The following is a 17,665-nucleotide window of genomic DNA, read 5'->3' on the forward strand; positions in this document are numbered from 1 at the left end:
CATAACCAGGAAATACTGTGAGTCTGCAAGCACAAAGGTGATGCATAAATTCTGCCTTTCTGTAATTGGGACAAAGGTAGCAGACATGCACCTCAGTAAAAATAACAGTTTGAGGGTAACATACAGTACATGATGCAAAAGGCATCCAGACTGATCTGTTTCTTAGTTTGACAGACATACTTTATTGATCCCAAGGGAAATTGGGTTTCGTTACAGCCACACCAACCAAGAATAGTGAAGAAATATAGCAATGTAAAACCATAAATAATTAAATAATAATAAGTTAATCATGCCCAGTGGAAATAAGTCCAGGACCAGCCTATTGGCACAGGGTGTCTGACACTCCTAGGGAGGAGATGCCTTAGATCTGTAAACACTAGAAGCTCCAGCTAACTAGTGAGTGGATATGAGGATGGGTTAAGTTAGTGTTAAGCCTAAATTAATCCATCTCTGTGGTCAAACCTTTCCCGTGAACTCCCTGGAAAACAAGTGTTAAGATGAAATGATTAGACTGGAACGCAAACTCATGCAATCACCCATTCTATTGTACTTTGTGTGACTTTATAATCAACATGCATGTCAAATGAGCAATCCATTCCCTCTATTACCTTCCTGTCTTCTTAAGGTCCTATTGCACAGAGGTGAGCTTTGGAATTGCTCTATGATGAGCATTTTCTTTAATAGTAAGCAAATCAGTTGGCACATTTTATGGCTGATTGAATAATGCATATTTAAAAACTTAGCCAAAGAATTCTTTTTGATAAATTTTAGTAAAGATTCCAATTATAATGGGGTATGGCTGATTGGGTAGAATGTGCTTGACTTAGAGCAAACTAGAATACTACCCTCTATTCAAAGTCAGGAGATGTTTGCAAAAAGGATATTATAGACATTAAAAAGAAATACAGATGGGGTTGACAGAGACCCATCAATGTCTGCCACCCTCTATCTCACCCCACCTCTAGCAGGAAGTAGGATTGGGTGGGAGATGGTTGGCACAGCACAATAATGCCCATTGACTTATACCTGCTATATTCCAAAATATTCACAAGGTTTGATTTTATTGCAATGCTTCAGAAGATCTGCCAGTTTGGGACGCTGATAGACAGCTATGAAACAATTGGTATAAAAGGCGTAAAGCTCTGGGATACTCAGCAGGTCAGTCAGCACCAGGAGAAATAGAAAGAGAATTAACATTTCAGGCCAATAGTTCCTCATTAGAAGTAGAACACCTAGTAATTCCTCTATGGAATGGTATCAAAATGATATTCGAGTGAGGACAGGACAAGCAGCTAGGGGCAGATGGGAAAATAATGCTTCTTCTACCTTTCAAGGAAGTGAGAGCATCCAGGGAAGAGCTCTTCTTTTTTGCTAGGGTGAGGACACGAGGCTAAAATGGAACCTGATTGTCTGACAAGAACCAACAAGACACAGCCATGGGTGTCGGATTGGCATCAGGTTAAACGCATATTTTGATTCCACAGAAAACGCACCAGCTAGAACAGCTCTGACCAATATATTCCTCAAAACAAAACAGCCAGGATTATTTCTAAATCACCTCATGAATATCTCAATTCATTTTTATTATATCTCAAGATGTGTTGACAATCTCAGAATAGATTTGAGTTATACGACAATGCCCTTGATGCATCTTCAATTGGCTTCTTCACTGCACTTTCAATATCCCTGCACACTCTAAAATAATATTCCACTGTACGAAGTTGGTGAAAATGCAAGCTAGAGAGCCACGTTTCAGGCACCAGTAAATGAGTTCAAAAGAAGCACATTTCATTTTGCTTCAAATTTCATTTGAAATCGTTTCTAAGCCTATCCTTTTTGAATAGCCAGTAAGTGAATTTGATATTCATAGTAATGTTTGAAAGATGCATAAAGATGGGTTCAACTCTTATTTTTGCATACAAATAGATGGTGCGGGTGTACAGTATATGTCAGACAGAACTTTTCCCACCTATATACTTCATTAGGAAAAGGAAGAGCCAACTAAAATATCGAGCCACATCATGTTGTCCCTCACAAGTTGCCGACAACATCCACTTACCTGCACAGTACACATCTTAGTTTTTCTTTACTGGTGTTCATGCTGCCTGAAAATACGCCAGTCCTACATGGAAAGGCTTGGCAAAATGTAATTCTGTCATGAGGAAAGCCAGACAAGTGTCATCTTGTTCTGATATTTTCTTTTATCTTTTTGTTAGGTGACAAGAAATCACAAGGTGTTATGCCCCATGCTCAGTCAACCGTTAAATATGTCAATAACTTTGAATAACTTGGAATGCCTTTGACATTCATAAACATAGCAAATCCAGTCTAGCCAATTCCTACCTGATCAGTCAATTCTCTTCTGATCAGCAAAATGATGGAAGGAAGTACTAACAATTTTATCGTGCCACCAATAACCTGCTTAGTTCTGTTAGGACCACTCAGATCCAGATCCTAATGCAGTCTGGTCTTAACATTGACCAGGTGAATTCTGGAGCTGGGTTAAGAGTGACTGCCCTTGACTTTACACCAGCATTTGACAGAGTGTAGCATCAGAACCAATGGAAAAATTAAAGTCAAGGATAAATCTTGGGAAAACTCTCCATGGCTGAAGCTGCAGCTAGAATAAAGTTCAATAGCTGAGATTGACGGCCAATCATCTCAGCCCCAGAACACTGCACAAAAGTTATTCAGTAAGATGTCCCAGCTCCATCCATCTTTAGCTGCTTCATTAACGTCCTTAGTTCCTCCTTATACAGAAGAGGGATATTCACAGATGATATACACTCAGTGACCACTTTATTAGGTACATCTGTACACCTGCTCATTAATACAAGTATCTAATCAGTCAATCATGTAAGTGGAAGTGGAAGTTACCATTCATGCCGCACAAATGCCAGGCAATTCATTCTTTTCCTCACCATTTAGCTGGAATGTAAAGCCATAAGATACAGGAGTAGAGTTAATCTGCTTTGCCCATTGAGTATGTTCTGCTTTTGAATAAAGGCTGATTTTGGTTTTCTCAATGCCTCGCTCAGACATTCTCCCTGCAAGCCCTAACCTCTTACCAATATAATTGAATCCCCATAATCAATATCTGAAGTGTCACTGTTGATAAGAAACTTACCTGGAATAGATCAGAGACTGGGTATCCTGTGGTCAGTAGCTCATCTTCTAGCTTTATCAGTAGAAAGTGTAACCAAATACCTTACACCAGCCTGGATGATACTCCCACACAACCATCTCATTTGCGATGGAGCAACCTAATTGAGTGGAAGCCCATTTATAAGCAAAATATTCACTCCCTCGGCCCGCAGCCCACCACGGCTGCAGCATGTAGCATCTTTAAGATGCGGGGCAGTAAACTGTCAAGGTGTCTTCGATAGCATCTGCCGAATGTGCAATTTCTCCATAAAATCAAAGGCGCATTTAGACAGACCCGCTTACAAGATCTTCTCTTAGCCCCATACCATTCTGACTTGGAAATGTGTTACATTATCAATGGGGCAAATTCCTGAAGTCTTCTATATAATAAGATTGCAGAAATAAATTCAACACCTTACGATTTAACAGCTCAAGAAAGGAACTCAACATGGGATGTTAGGTTTTCGGCAAAAAAACCTTGAACTTCGCAAGGATCTCCTCATCTGGTGAAAGAATAAGGTAGGTCCTGGAATTTTATCTCTGATTCACTGGTGATGCTTAGATAATTAGAACTTTTAGGACTGAAAAAAACATTTGTTAGGGGGTAAATGTATCATGGATAGTGAGATTGAAGGTAAATGCATTTACACTCAGGTCATGGTTTCAAGGGTTGCAATGCCTATTTCAGCCCTGCAGACAATTTAAATGTTTTAGTTGTTTCATACATTCTTGTTTTTCAAATCTAGATCCATCCCAACTAGTAAAATCGTTAAAGTCACACAGGGTTAAAACTTGCTGGGAATTGACTTAAGTGCTTTAGTTTTAAAAGATTTGTAATGAGATCAAATGAAACTTCGAATCAGTTGCAGTGAATTGGATTTAGTGAAGGTCGACTTCATTGATGTCAGCCATCTCCTTAGGGGATGCAGATGATGGTCTGAAGATGATTGCAGTTGTTTGATCAGTGTCTTGGGCATTCACCTGCTGTGGGATATGCATGGAGCCTACTGCCATTGGTTCACTACCATTCAACCACGGATATGACAGCCTTGCAGAGCTTCTGACCGATTAGGTTGCAAACTCCTTCTTCTACTATTTAGCATGCACATGAACCTACACTCAATGGCCACTTTATTAGGTACACACGCACTCCTGCTCATTAATGCATTACAACAGTGATGTACATAACAGCATCTCTGAATGCACACCACATGGGAACATGAAGTGGGTGGGCTACAGCAGCAGAAGACCACAACGTGTACAGAGAATCATGCAAAAAACAAAAAAAAAATAAACATCCAGTGAGCAAAAAATGAGGGCAAAAATGCCTTGTTAATGAGAGGCCAGAAGAGAATGGTCAGACCGGTTCAAGCTGATGGGAAAGGGACAGTAACTCAAGTAACCTCACATTACAACAGTGGTGTGCAGAAGAGCATCTCTGAATGCACAAAACATCAAACTTTGAGGTGGATGGGCAGCAGAAGACCATGAGCATACACACAATAGCCACTTTATTAGATACAGGGGGTACCTAATAAAGTGGCCACTGAGTGTATATTCAACGAGGCTGTACAGCAGGTATTCAAGTAGATGATCAGCCAGGTTTGCAGTATTGGTGAAGCAAAACAAGCAGACCAGGTCAAGCGGTTCAGTTGTTTTTCAGACCAAACATAAGAATGAGGAAGAAAAGTGATCCAAATGACTTTGACCATGGAATAATGGTTGGTGCCAGATGGGGCGGTTTGAGTATCTCAGAAATTACTAATCTCCTGGCATTTTTTTCATAAAACAGTCTCTGGAGTTCATAGAAAATGGTGCTAAATTCAAAAAAAAAAAAAATCCAGTGAGTTCTGTAGGTGAAGATGTCTTGTTAATGAGAGAGATCAGAGGAATATGGCCAGACTAGTTCAAGCTGACAGGAAGGTGACAGCAACTCAAGTAACCACATTTTACAACAGTGGTGGGCAGAAGAGTATCTCTAAACACACATGTTGAACCTTGAAGTAGAAGCACTACAGAAGAGCATGAGCATAAACTCAGAGGCCACTTTATTAGATACAGGAGGTACCTAACAAAGTGGCCTCTGAGTGTATGTTGAAGGTTTACCAGGTTATTACTTCACAGTGAAGTATTGCAGCAGACATGGTCTTCTACTCTTCTTACTGAGCTAGTGTTGTTCTCCAGGTAATGGTGGGGTGACGTTATGCTGGGCCATGTGGTTCTTAATTGGGCTGGAATACAAATTTCACGGCTGGTAGCTCACAGTGCCTCAAGGATACCTGGTTCTGAGCTAGTAGAATCATTTACAGTCAATCCCTCTTCACATGATGGTGCTGTACAAAAAACTGAGGACATCCTGGATACGCAGTCATGATGCTGACAACGCAGTGCTCATCACTGTCAAGGAGAGATGCACCTCTGAAATACTAGTGAGGACATGGTCAAGGTTGTCCATTTCTTCTCTCACCTGCCGCAAGCCCAGATGGGCACTAGTACTACTGAACTGTTCCTGGTGTTGAAGATTTAGGCCCCAGCCAGTGTGCAGCCTGTGTCCTTCTTCCCTTTAGTGCTTTAATCCAACTTGGAGGAGTATTGGTCCATCAGCTGAGCAGGGGCAGTGGTGATATTCAACAGACCGTCTCCTTGTCCACGCTTGGTGTGATGTCATAAGAATGCATGGAATTCTCAGCTATTCCTTAGGACTTCAAGGAAAGCCCTTCCTGACTTAAACCGTTGAGGTACTGTTTCTATTAGATGCACCCAATGACCGTTCAGGGATTTGATCTCATGTCTCTGATTGATTAGACTAGAGCTCAGAGCTCGTATAGACCAGTAACAAGATCACTTCTGTACAACACTGCCCTCTATGTGGAAAAAATACTGCCTGATTTCAGGTTCAGATTTATTTATCATATATAGTGAAACACATAGTGAAACGTGTTGCTTGCATTAACAACTGTAATCCCCCCACCAGGCTTGTATGCAAACTCGGCTCATTAGCCGGCTCTGCTAACAGCCACGTGACTCTGCGATGCGAAGGCCATCTTTCATAAACAATATACGTCTCGGGTCCGTATGATTTGGGGTTCAACCAAACAGGCACGCTGTGATGTTCTGATTAAAGAGCCCTTTCTAAATACTGCCCATACACAATTATCAGACGGCAAGGTAAAATAGATCATACACCGTATCAAATTATAAAGCAAGTATATTTACTATTTTCAGCTTTATCAAACAGTTATTAGGAAAAAGAAGAGAGTCCATTACTGTTAAACCAGTCCAAAGTGCACATAACCACTGCAGCTCATACTGGAGTATCTGTGGGTGTATCTCTTACTCTCGTGCTGGACCCACGGTCTGCGTGAAATCAACCGCCACATTTTTGAACCCTCCCTTGAAGTAAGTCAGTCAGTCTCTCTCTCTCTCTCTCTCTCACACACACACACACACACACACACACACACACACACACACACACACACACACACACACACACACACACACACACACACACACACACACACACACACACACACACACTCTTTTCAGTTTTGCCCTTCCTCCTTGGAACCATTCATCAGCACAAAGCACTTCTTCCAATGGAGACTCTCCTTCCAAAAGCATTTTGCAGCATCTTCTCTTCTGCCCTGCTCAGCAGCTCCTGGCCAAAAGACCCCAAAGTGGACTACTGTCTGTCACAAACTCTCTCTGCCCATTCTCTCTGGAACTCTCTAGAAAATCTTAACCAGGGCATTGCACAACCCACACACCAAAGGATGTGCTGGGGGCAGCTTGCAAGTGTCAGCACACATTCCGGTGTCAACATAGCATGGCCACAATTCTCGGCAGAACAACGCAGAAGAGAACAAGCAACAAAACTACAGCAAAACAAGCCCCTTTCCTTCCCTCCCCCATCAACCCACCCACATAGACAATCTTCTACCCCAGGATAGTCCTCTAGGTCTCCAGCAGACTCACAGACAATGGGCAATACTCTGTCACCATTATCTCCTCGTTCTGTACTTTCCCCATCTGGAGCAAATTTGTCTGCCTACCCCATTAAAAGGTTCTTATTTAGACTTAAGCCTTACAAATTTAATGAAATACAAATGTAAATTAAGGCAACCTTTATTATTTTACTTAAAGATTGTTTCCCAAGGTGCTGTTACAATAAATAAGGTGCTTTTGTACCCATGCACAAAATAAGGCTTCAATGAGCAATTCCAGCTCAGAACCTAATGGGACAATTTAAAGAGGGTGATGAAGCAAAAGAGATTCACTGCCACTTCAGAACATCCAGAACCTAATCCAAGAGCTTCATTGCTTCACATACTAATGGCTTCAACCAATGCCACTCTTCAGAAAAGTATTCACAGACGTGTGTACCTTACAACCATCTTCACAGGGTAAACGCCAACATTGAGCCTCTTCTCGTCCGGTATGGTGTACAGGATCCTACCGCTGTTGCTGGTGATTTCGGTGTCAAAGTACACCCACCTGCCCGCAGGGGGCTGCGTCATGAGCAAAATGTCAACCTGCACAGCACAGGAAAGAGCAGAGTGTGAAAATGCTACGTTAAGAGGGCAGGTTTCAACAATCCTTGCACACAGCATATGGAAACGAGCAGACTTTGCTTTGTTACAGTCCTGATATTTCTCCCCAAGGATGCAAACTGTTTCAAACCGTGGCTGACAGGGAGCACTGAGAGCTTTACTTGATGGCCACAATATTGAACAGAGAAACTCTAACAAATAAACTTGGTGCTCAAAATAACTCTGCTCTCCCGAGACACCTCATCACAGATTGATGTCCTACAGCACAAAGCCCATTGCCAATGGTCCTCAATTAAACAGGATTTTATTATTTGAAAATCTAAAACTCATTATTATCAATAACTCTGAGAGAGAGATTGCTGTGCTCCCCATGCCATTACAGCCTCATAAACACACTCTTTTAATGCTTTTCCTGAGCTTACACACTCTCAAGGTAGTTGTTTTGCATTACTAGAGCAATGTATTTGAACAGCAAACCGATCAAGGTTTCTTCCATGGCTTATGTTATAATCCTTCACCAAGTGCTATAAATAGCTCAAAATCTAGTTTACATTCATCGCTGCAGACTCTTCAAAATCATTACAGAAGAACAGCATAAAAGAGCTCTGATATAGTAGTAAATTTCTATAAGATTAACAGTTTTTGGTATATAAAGTATCTTCATATTTTCCAAACACAATTTTAACATAGGCATTTAACAACTATCTTTTAGCAACTAAATGCCCCTTTTATGGACACACCTTAGTGACGATGATTAACCAAATAACTTTACTTATTTGTTTATTGAGATACAGCATGGAATAGCCCCTTTAGGCAGGCCCTTTGAGCCACGCCGCCCAACAACGTCCCAAGTTAATCCTAGCCTAATCACTGGAGAATTAACAATGACCAATTAGCCTACCATCTGGAAGAAACCCAGATGGGGAGAAGATACAAACTCCTTACAGGCAGCGACGGGAATTGGAACCGGGTCGCCTGTATGGTAAGGCATTGTGCTAACCACCACGCTATTGCGCCACCCCACTATACTATGCAGAACACATGTGTACCTATAGTGGTGTGATACATGGATGCAGAATTCAATTTAGCTTGAGAGATTAGAGACACCCAAATTACTTCATTCTATTCCATTGAATCACGTGATGCTGGAAATACTACTGGGATTGACTGAATCTGCCCATAAGGAGGGTAACTTCATTCACCAAATTACAAAGATGGATATTCTCATTCCCCTTAAACTGTTCTTTGGACTTTTATCTCTCTGCTAAAATAAAAACAGAGTAAAATAGCAGCAGTTCAGTGCAAACCTAATGGACAAGGACATGGTTCAATGTTCCTGTGGTGTGTTTCAGGTTTAAAGGTTATCCCACAAGTCAGCTAGTGGGATAGCTAGGGTAACATCATATTTTATTGATCAAAACAGGAGGAAAAAAGGTACACATAGGACATAGATCATATAACAAGACCTTTAGCCCATAATGTTGTGCCAAACTTTAACCTATTCCAAGATTAATCTAACTTTTCCCTCCCACATTGCCCTCCACTTTCACTTCATCCATGTGCCTATCTCAGAGTCTCTTAAATGTCCTTCAAACATGAGAAAGTCTACAGATGCTGGAAATCCAAACCAACACACACAAATTGGTGGAGGTGCTCAGCAGGTTAGGAAGCACCTGTGGAAAAACAGTAAACAGTTGACGTCTTGGGCCAATACCCTTCATCAGGACTCAAATCAGATGCTACCTGGCCTGTTGTGTTCCTCCAGCATTTTGTGTATGTTGTCTTAAATGTCCCTATATGTATCTGCCGCTACCACCACTCCAGCAATGCATTTCACACACCCATCACTCTCCAGTTAAAAAAGCTACTTCTGGCATCCCCCACTATACTTTCTTGCAAACATCATAAAATAACGCCCTAGAAAAAAAAAGGTTCTGGCTGTTCACTCTATCGATGCATCTTATCATCTTATACACCTCTATCAAGCCACCTCTCATCCTCTTTTGCTCTAAAGAGAAAAGCCCTAGCTCGCTCAACCATTCCTCATAAGATATGCTCTCTAATCTAGGGAATATTTTAGTAAATCTCCTCTGCACCCTCTCTAAAGCTTCCACATCCTTCCTACAATGAGGTGACCAGAACTGAACATAATATTCCAAGTTTCTCCTTATAGATGCTGCCTGGCCTGCTGTGTTCCACCAGCATTTTGTGTGTGATGTTGTTTGAATTTCCAGCATCTGCAGATTTCCTCGTGTTTGCTCTGATAATATTCCAAGTGTTGTCTAACCAGTTTTATAGAGCTGCCTCATGGCTCTTGAACTCATCCCCTGAGTAATGAAGGCCAAAAGACCATAGGCCTTCTAACCACCCTATCAACTTGCACTGCAACTTTGAGGTATCTATGGATGTGGACCCTAAGATCCTTCCATTTCTCCACACTGTGAAGAATCCTGCCATTAACCCTGTACTCAAGTACTTGTACTTCAAGTTCGACTTTACAACATATATCACTTCACACCTTTCCGGATCGATATATTTGTTTAAAAAGTACTTCAGGCCAATTGCAGTCAAATATCAACAACTTCATATTCCACTCACCTGTTTTTATAAAACAATTGTTAAATAAATTAATGTTATTGCATTTGCTTTATTGAAGACTTGAGAAATTATTGGCTGCTTCGCTCTATTAAAGTAGATATAGTTGATACTTAGAGGTGGTAACAATCATCTTAAATTCTCAAACTGAAATTAAATGGTGAGAAGTTCATTGTTTTTGTCATTTAATTACTGAGTAATTACTTAATTAGCATCAGGGGAAAAAATCATTATTTGCTTTCTCAGTGCACTTTTATGCTCAGGAATGCCACAGACACAGAGCAGGAACTGTTTATATGATATAGTTGGTGGGAGGAGGGTGGGGAAAGGGCTTGAAGTTGTTCACGTGCCATCAGCTGTCAAGAATGCTGTCCAGAACTCAGAGAGGACTCGCTGAGCTGCACAAAGGCAGACTTCTTCCCTTGGCCGGGCTTCAAGAATGAAAGGTCACAGTGTTGGGAAACAGAGTGAGGATAGTGGACTCTCACAGGTACGGCTCTCTGCACCATCGAGGACCTGTAAAGGAGGCAGTGTCTCAAGAAGGTGACTTCTATCACCTGGTACCCCCTACCACCTGCTTCGCAATGCTGCCATCAGGCAGGTGGTACAGATGCCTGAAGACCCACAGCTCAAGGTTCAACAATAGCTTCTTCCACACTGCCATCAGTTCCTTGAACTGACCTGAAAAATGCTAACATGCCTTGAAAAATGTTTATTTTCCTCTTTCTCTCTTCTTGCACTAGTGCTGTTATGTTTATTTTGCCATGTAAGTTATGCATAATTTATGTTAAGTTGATGTTAATAACTGTTTGTCATGTTTGTAATTCTCATGACTTTTTATACCTTGTGTATGTTTGCCAGTGACAATAAACTTGAACTTGAGATACTTAGAACTGAAATGAGGAGAAATTCCTTCTCAAGAGAAGTGGAGCTGTGGAATACTACTTGAGACTATGGAGGGAAGATTGCAGAATATACTTAATAAGGAGATGGATAACTTTTAAATACAAAAGGTTTCAAGGAATACACACTCAAAATGTTGGAGGAACTCAAAAGGTTAGGCAGCATCTTTGAAAATGAATAAACATTTGACATCTTGCACTGAGATCCTTCTTCAGCAGTGGAAAGGAAGGGGGAAGACACCCAAATAAAAAAAGAGGGGGGGAGGGGAAGGAGCACTAGCTAGATGATGGGTGAAGCCAGGTAGGTGGGAAAGGTAAAGGGCTGAAGAAGATAGAATCTTATAGGAGAGAAGAGTGGACTGTGGGAGAAAGGGAAGAATGTACAGACAAAGCATGGGAATTTGCTATTAAGATAGACATTCAGCCATAATTGAATTCAACGACAGAGAAGACTTGAAGGGTTTAATGGTTTCCTCGAAATACTATGCTTCTATAAATTACCTCACAAAGTTCAGCCAAATACAACAGAATATGGGTTCTAGGCCATTGGGAGGAAAGAATACTTCATGGGGATTTTGTAAGTTTACAAACGTCATTGACAATTTTTGGAAGTAGAAAGATGAAGGGTCACTGCCTTTGACTGTTTATTCCTCTCCATTGATGCTGCCTGACCTTCTAATTTCCTCCAACATTTTGTATTGGTTGCTCTGAATTCTCAGCATCTGCAAAATGTTTTGTGTTTAACGATCATGAGTGTTACTTTTATTGTTATTGCCTCACACAATGGGATTGGTGCAAGCCAATAGCCCAAGACAAGATGGCCAGAATTATAGACACATGATTAGTTCTTTATTATTCATTAACTATATTGTTGAATGAGGTTTTATTTTGTACAACAATACTGTTTGTAAAAGAAAAAATATTTATAATTTCCTGGCAGCAGATAGCAATTGTTTTAATCAATTTTGATTAACATGAATTTGTTGTGCTTTGATAATTTGGGTATTGAAGTCAATCATCAACATTCATCATTTACAATGAATATATTCTGGTTCCTCTGCAGATTGTTTTTACAGACTCGGTACAAATTTTAGAACATAGAACAGTACAGCACAGGAACAGGGCCTTTGGCCTACAATGTTGTGCCAAACCAGCTATGAAGTAAATTAAAACCCCCAAAAATCTAATCCTTCCTACCTACACAATGTCCACATCCCGCCATCTTCCTCACATTTATATGCCTACCTAAAACTCTCTTAAAAGCCTCTAATGTATTTGCCTCGACCATTGTACCAGGCAGTGCATTCCAGGCATCCACCACTCTCTGAGTAAAAAACCTATCCCTCATGTCCGCTTTGAATTGACCCCCTCTCACCTTCACACCTGGGAAAATAATACTCCCTGCCTACTCTACCTATGCCTCTCATATTCTTATAAACCTCTATCAAGTCTCCCCTCAGCCTCCGCTGCTCCAAAGAAAACAACCCAAGTTTGTCCAGCCTCTTGTGATGGCACATGCTGTCTAAGCCAGGCAGCATCCTGGTAAACCTCTTCTGCACCCTCTCCAAAGCCTCCATACACATTCCTTCTTATAGTGGGGCGATCAGAACTGTATGCAATACTCCAGATGTGGCCTAACCAGAGTTTAATAAAGTAGCTTTATAAATTTTGCTTCACAGATTTGTGACATCGACATTAATTTTGCATTTGTGGAAGCCTATGAGCACCGCATTTAACTTTTTAAACATTTTTTTGAATAATCTGGGACCATACAAATTATCCGACAGCTTTAGGGGGTCACATTGTGCTCTCTCATTCAATCTACTGGAGTTGAACATAAGCATAACTCTTTGCATATAAGCATCATAATTCTATTCAAATATTTCTCTGGCTACTGCTTTCAATAGGACTGACCTTGAGGATTCAAAGTATCATGTAGGTAATTAAATGCCACAAAGTGGAAACAAAAACTCAAGGTGCAGAAAATCCAAGGATCATTAAGGTTTGCAGATATTCATGGTTCATTCCAATATATTTACCTTTTTCTACAAACAGGATTTTGCCTGCTAAATACCTGTTAAGTGGACATTATACATGAGCTGAGATTACATTGATTACTGACCAAATTACCAGCAGCCTGGTAGCATCTGTGTTTTAAGGATTTTTTTTATTTGCAGCAAATTTTAACATGTTAGATTAGTGCTTATTTAGTGCAATTAATAAAATGTTGTAAACTGTCATGCTGGTTTAACTAAAAAAAGAATAACTGTCACTAGGATGTTTTCATTTTTTATGCATTCTATATTAAAATTGAAGACTGAACATTTCTCCCCCAAAGGAAACAGGAGTGATGATAGATATCTGCTGTGTTATCTTGACAGTGAACAAAAAGACTTTTCAGAAAAGCATCCACTTGGGAGCTCGCAAAATTCTTAATGCAGCTATATTGATCCAAAGCTCTTTACAAGTGTCAGTGGTGAATAAACTCATTATAGTGACCACTGGAGTTGAATCACAAATCGGTCTGGGAGTTAATCACTGCCAGGACTGCAGCAACATTGGATCAGATCGTGGTCACCAAAAAAAAGATCTGCTTGTGTTTTTGCTGTGAAATTTGCAAAGGACTTCTTTTGATTTGGCAGTGACAGGAGGGAGCAACTTTGAACAATAACCATGAGAACAAAAACAATAACACACCATCTGGCCATTCAGCTCTCCTCTCACATTCAATAAGATTATTGACCATCTTCTACCTCAGCACTGCTTTCTAGTAGAAAGCCCACATCTCTTGATTCCCTTAAGCTCTATTGATCACTATTTTGAATGATCTCAGTGTCTGAGCCTCAACACCCTTTGGAGTTAAAATCCCAAAGGTTTACCGCCCTCCGAGTAAGGGAATCTCTCTTCATCTCAGTCTGAAGTGCTGCCTTTTGTCCTGGACTCCCATTCTGGAGAAACATTTTCGTTGCATTCTGGCCCATCAGTTTAGACCATAAGACATAGGGGCACAAGACTCAGCCCACTGATTTTGCTCTGCAGAGAGATGATTGAGATAGTCTCTCGTTCTGCTCAGTTTTGGGGAACTTCAGAGGTTGAATTTACACAGTCTCGGCCTGCCTGGTGACCCCACCTGGAACCGTGTGACTGATGGTCTAAGCTCAATGTCTTTGTTGCCTGCCTATCCATATCCGCTGGGCTACTGTTGCTATGGAAGCGTGGCCGATCTCACCATCCGCAATGAGAGTGAAAGGTCAGGCAGAATAGCAGAATGAGTTTTCTTTCTCTCTCCACTTTTAGCAATTTTTTCTTTTTAATGTGTCTCATGTGTTTTGGATGACAATACTATGGAGATATATTTACCATTTCAAGATATTTGTGTGTACTTTCTGTCTTACAGCCAAAATTAACTTATAGATGTCTGTAAAAATAAAACCCACTTGTTATCGGGGGTTGGCCTGTTTTGGATTTCTTATTTTTTATAACGAGGTTATAAAACATGAGGTTTTATAACACAAGGTCAGCCCACTGGGTCCCTGCTGGTCTCCCAGTGGAAAAATCCCATATCCCTTTTCCTATCCTCTCTCTCTCCCTCTCTAACAGCTCATCAATATCCATTTTATACTTCTACTCTTTATCTGCAGTAAAGTGCAATTTAAAATAGGCATCTGAGGATTGTGAGAAAACCAGGAAACATGGGAGAAACCGTCATAATCACACAGACCCCACCCGAGGACAGGATTCTGGATCCATAGAACATACACTAACTGCTGTACCGCTCCTTCACTCTGTTTTAAATGATTTAATTATATAAAATTATTAAGTAAAATGGGCACCACAATAGAGTAGCAGTTAGCATGATGCTATTACAGCTCTGGGCGTACCAGAGCTCAGAGTTCAATTCCAGTGCCATTCTGTAAGGAGTCTCTGTTCATCCTCCCCATAGATGCGTAGATTTTCTCCGGGTGCTCTGGTTTTCGCCCACAGTCCAAAGAGGTACCGGGTAGGTTCATCTGTCATTGTAAATTGTCTCATGATTAGGTTAGGGTTAAGCGGGTTTGTCAGGGGCTGCTGGTGTGGCATGGTTCAAAGGGCCAGAAAGGTCTATTCGTACTGTACTGCTAAATAAATAAATAATTGGAATAGAAAACATAATGGGAGTCATCTCCAGGACTGAACAATTTCACTAAACATATCAAAAATACTTTGGGAAAATAGAGACCAATCTGCATTTTGTGTTTGAATCGTTATATCATTTCTGAAGACTCTGCAGATTCTGGAAGTGTGCCTCTACCAGTAACAAAAAGTAACCAAAAGGTTGCTGATTATTTCATGTCAAGGTAACTAGATTTCAGAAGTGCATGTGTCTTGGGTTAAGTTTAGCCAGTTCCCACCCAGAGAGAAGATACAAAAACTTCAGAGAGGACTTACAAAGACCGCCGAGAGAGCAATGAACAAATTGTCACAAACAATATGAAGATTTAAGACAGAATGAGAAACAATTCCCATTGACGTAAAGATCAAGAAACAGAGAGCATGGAATGAGGGCAACTGAGAAAGGAAGTAGAAGTGCTTGGAGAGGTCGGCAGTGAATGACAGGGGTTTGGAATACCTTGCCAGGAGATCGACCTGTGGCATACCAGGGGACTATATAAGTACTTGAAAGCAAATGCAGGGCATTGGGGAGAACACAAGGGACAGGAACTAGCTTGGTTGTTCTTGAACAACCATGAACACAAGGCCTTCCTCCTGCGCTTTATTCTTTGTAGCTTTGTGATCTAGGAGAACAATCTGGAAGCAACTTTTCATAAAATTATTTTTTCAATTAGAAAACCTGAAGATTGTGGATGCTGGGTCAAATAAACATTACAAGAATCAGAAGAACAGGTTTTTATTAAATAAACATCAAGAGTTAGAAAGGCATGACAGGCAAAAGGAGAGAAGGCATACATTGGTCAATATCCAGTAGAATCAGGGTGAGAGCACACAAAGGCCTTCAGCAATTGTGTACACTGTGTCCCCTCTGGTTCTGTCCTCCAGCCCTTCTCTACAGCAGTGGATCTTGCGTATTCTAGACAATATAATATAAAACAGTTTTTGTTCATATCTCTCTTCATTTTTACAACTTTGACTTTTATTCCTAAACTCCTTCATCTTTAGCAACAAACTTCCACCATCCATTCTGCCCAGATCCCCCATCATTTTATATGTTTCTACCAAATTTCCCCTCGGCTTTCTCATCTCCAGAGTAAACAGTCCCAACCTCTTTCATCCCTAGAACCATCTTCATAAATATTTTCTGTGTCCTTCCTGAAGTCCACACATCCTTACTATGGACTGTTGACTCAAATTGAACACAGCACTCTAGCTGAGGCTATATCAATGTTTTATAGAGGATCAGCATGATATCCCTGTTTGTATACTTAGATAAAGGTAAAATTATGTATGTCTTACTGACTGTTTTCTCAACCTTCCTGACAATGTAAGTGATCAATGCAGTTATATCCACAGGCTCCTCTCCTCCAGCTTCCCTATAGGACTGTATTATTTAATATACAAAGTCCAAAGTAAATTTATTATGTGTGTGTGTGTGTGTGTGTGTGTGTGTGTGTGTGTGTGTGTGTGTGTGTGTGTGTGTGTGTGTGTGTGTGTGTGTGTGTGTGTGTGTGTGTGTGTGTGTGTGTGTGTGTGTGTGTGTGTGTGTGTATGTATCACCATATACAGCCTTGAGGTTAATTTTCTTGCAAGCATGCTCAATTAATCTATAATGGAATAATAACCATAATAGGATCGATGAAAGACTGCACCAACATGGGTGTTCAACTAGTGTGCAAAAGACAACAAACTGTGCAAATACAAGAAGAAAGAAATAATAAATAGATAGATAGATAGATAGATAGATAGATAAATAAATAAATAAATAAATAAGCAAGCAAGCAAGCAAGCAAGCAATAAATATTGAGAAACATGAGATGAAGAGTCCTTGAAAGGGGGTCCATAGATTGTGGGAACAATACCGTGACGGGGCAAGTAAATTGAGTGAAGTCATCCCCTCTGGTTTAAGAGGCTGATGTTTGATGGCGTAATAACTTCTCCTAAACGTGGTGGTGTGAGTCCTGAGGCTCCTGACCCTTCTTCTTCACGGCAGCAGCGAGAACCTGGGTAGTGATGATCGATGTTGTTTTCCTGCGACGCTTCATGCAGATCTGCTCAATGGTAGGACGGGCTTTACATTGCTTATTTATTATATATTGCCTACTCTTCTGAACAAAATGCATAATTACCTTATATTTGTCTGTATTAAACTTCATCTGCCAATCCACTAACGTATATACATCTGCTACATCAACATGTCATACATCTATCATAATCCTCCTCAATATACACAATACTGTCAACTTGCATATCATCCAAAAAGTTAGAAGCAGTGGTTTTGACCTGTGAGTCTAGGCCATGTATATACCGGTAGCTTTA

At 40.6% G+C, this 17,665-nt stretch overlaps 1 protein-coding gene across 10 annotated transcripts in view; it reads right to left on the bottom strand.

Moving 5' to 3' along the window:
* pitpnm3 (PITPNM family member 3) overlaps positions 1-17,665 on the bottom strand; it is a 626,734-nt gene that overhangs the window by 27,092 nt on the left and 581,977 nt on the right. For all 10 annotated transcript variants that reach the window (XM_073053476.1, XM_073053473.1, XM_073053474.1 and 7 more), the window contains one exon: positions 7,531-7,679. In XM_073053476.1, the coding sequence (XP_072909577.1) occupies positions 7,531-7,679 (149 nt within the window). The remainder of the gene's footprint in view (positions 1-7,530; positions 7,680-17,665) is intronic.

This window comes from Hemitrygon akajei, chromosome 8 (genome assembly GCF_048418815.1).
Source record: "Hemitrygon akajei chromosome 8, sHemAka1.3, whole genome shotgun sequence".
Classification (NCBI taxonomy): domain Eukaryota; kingdom Metazoa; phylum Chordata; class Chondrichthyes; order Myliobatiformes; family Dasyatidae; genus Hemitrygon; species Hemitrygon akajei.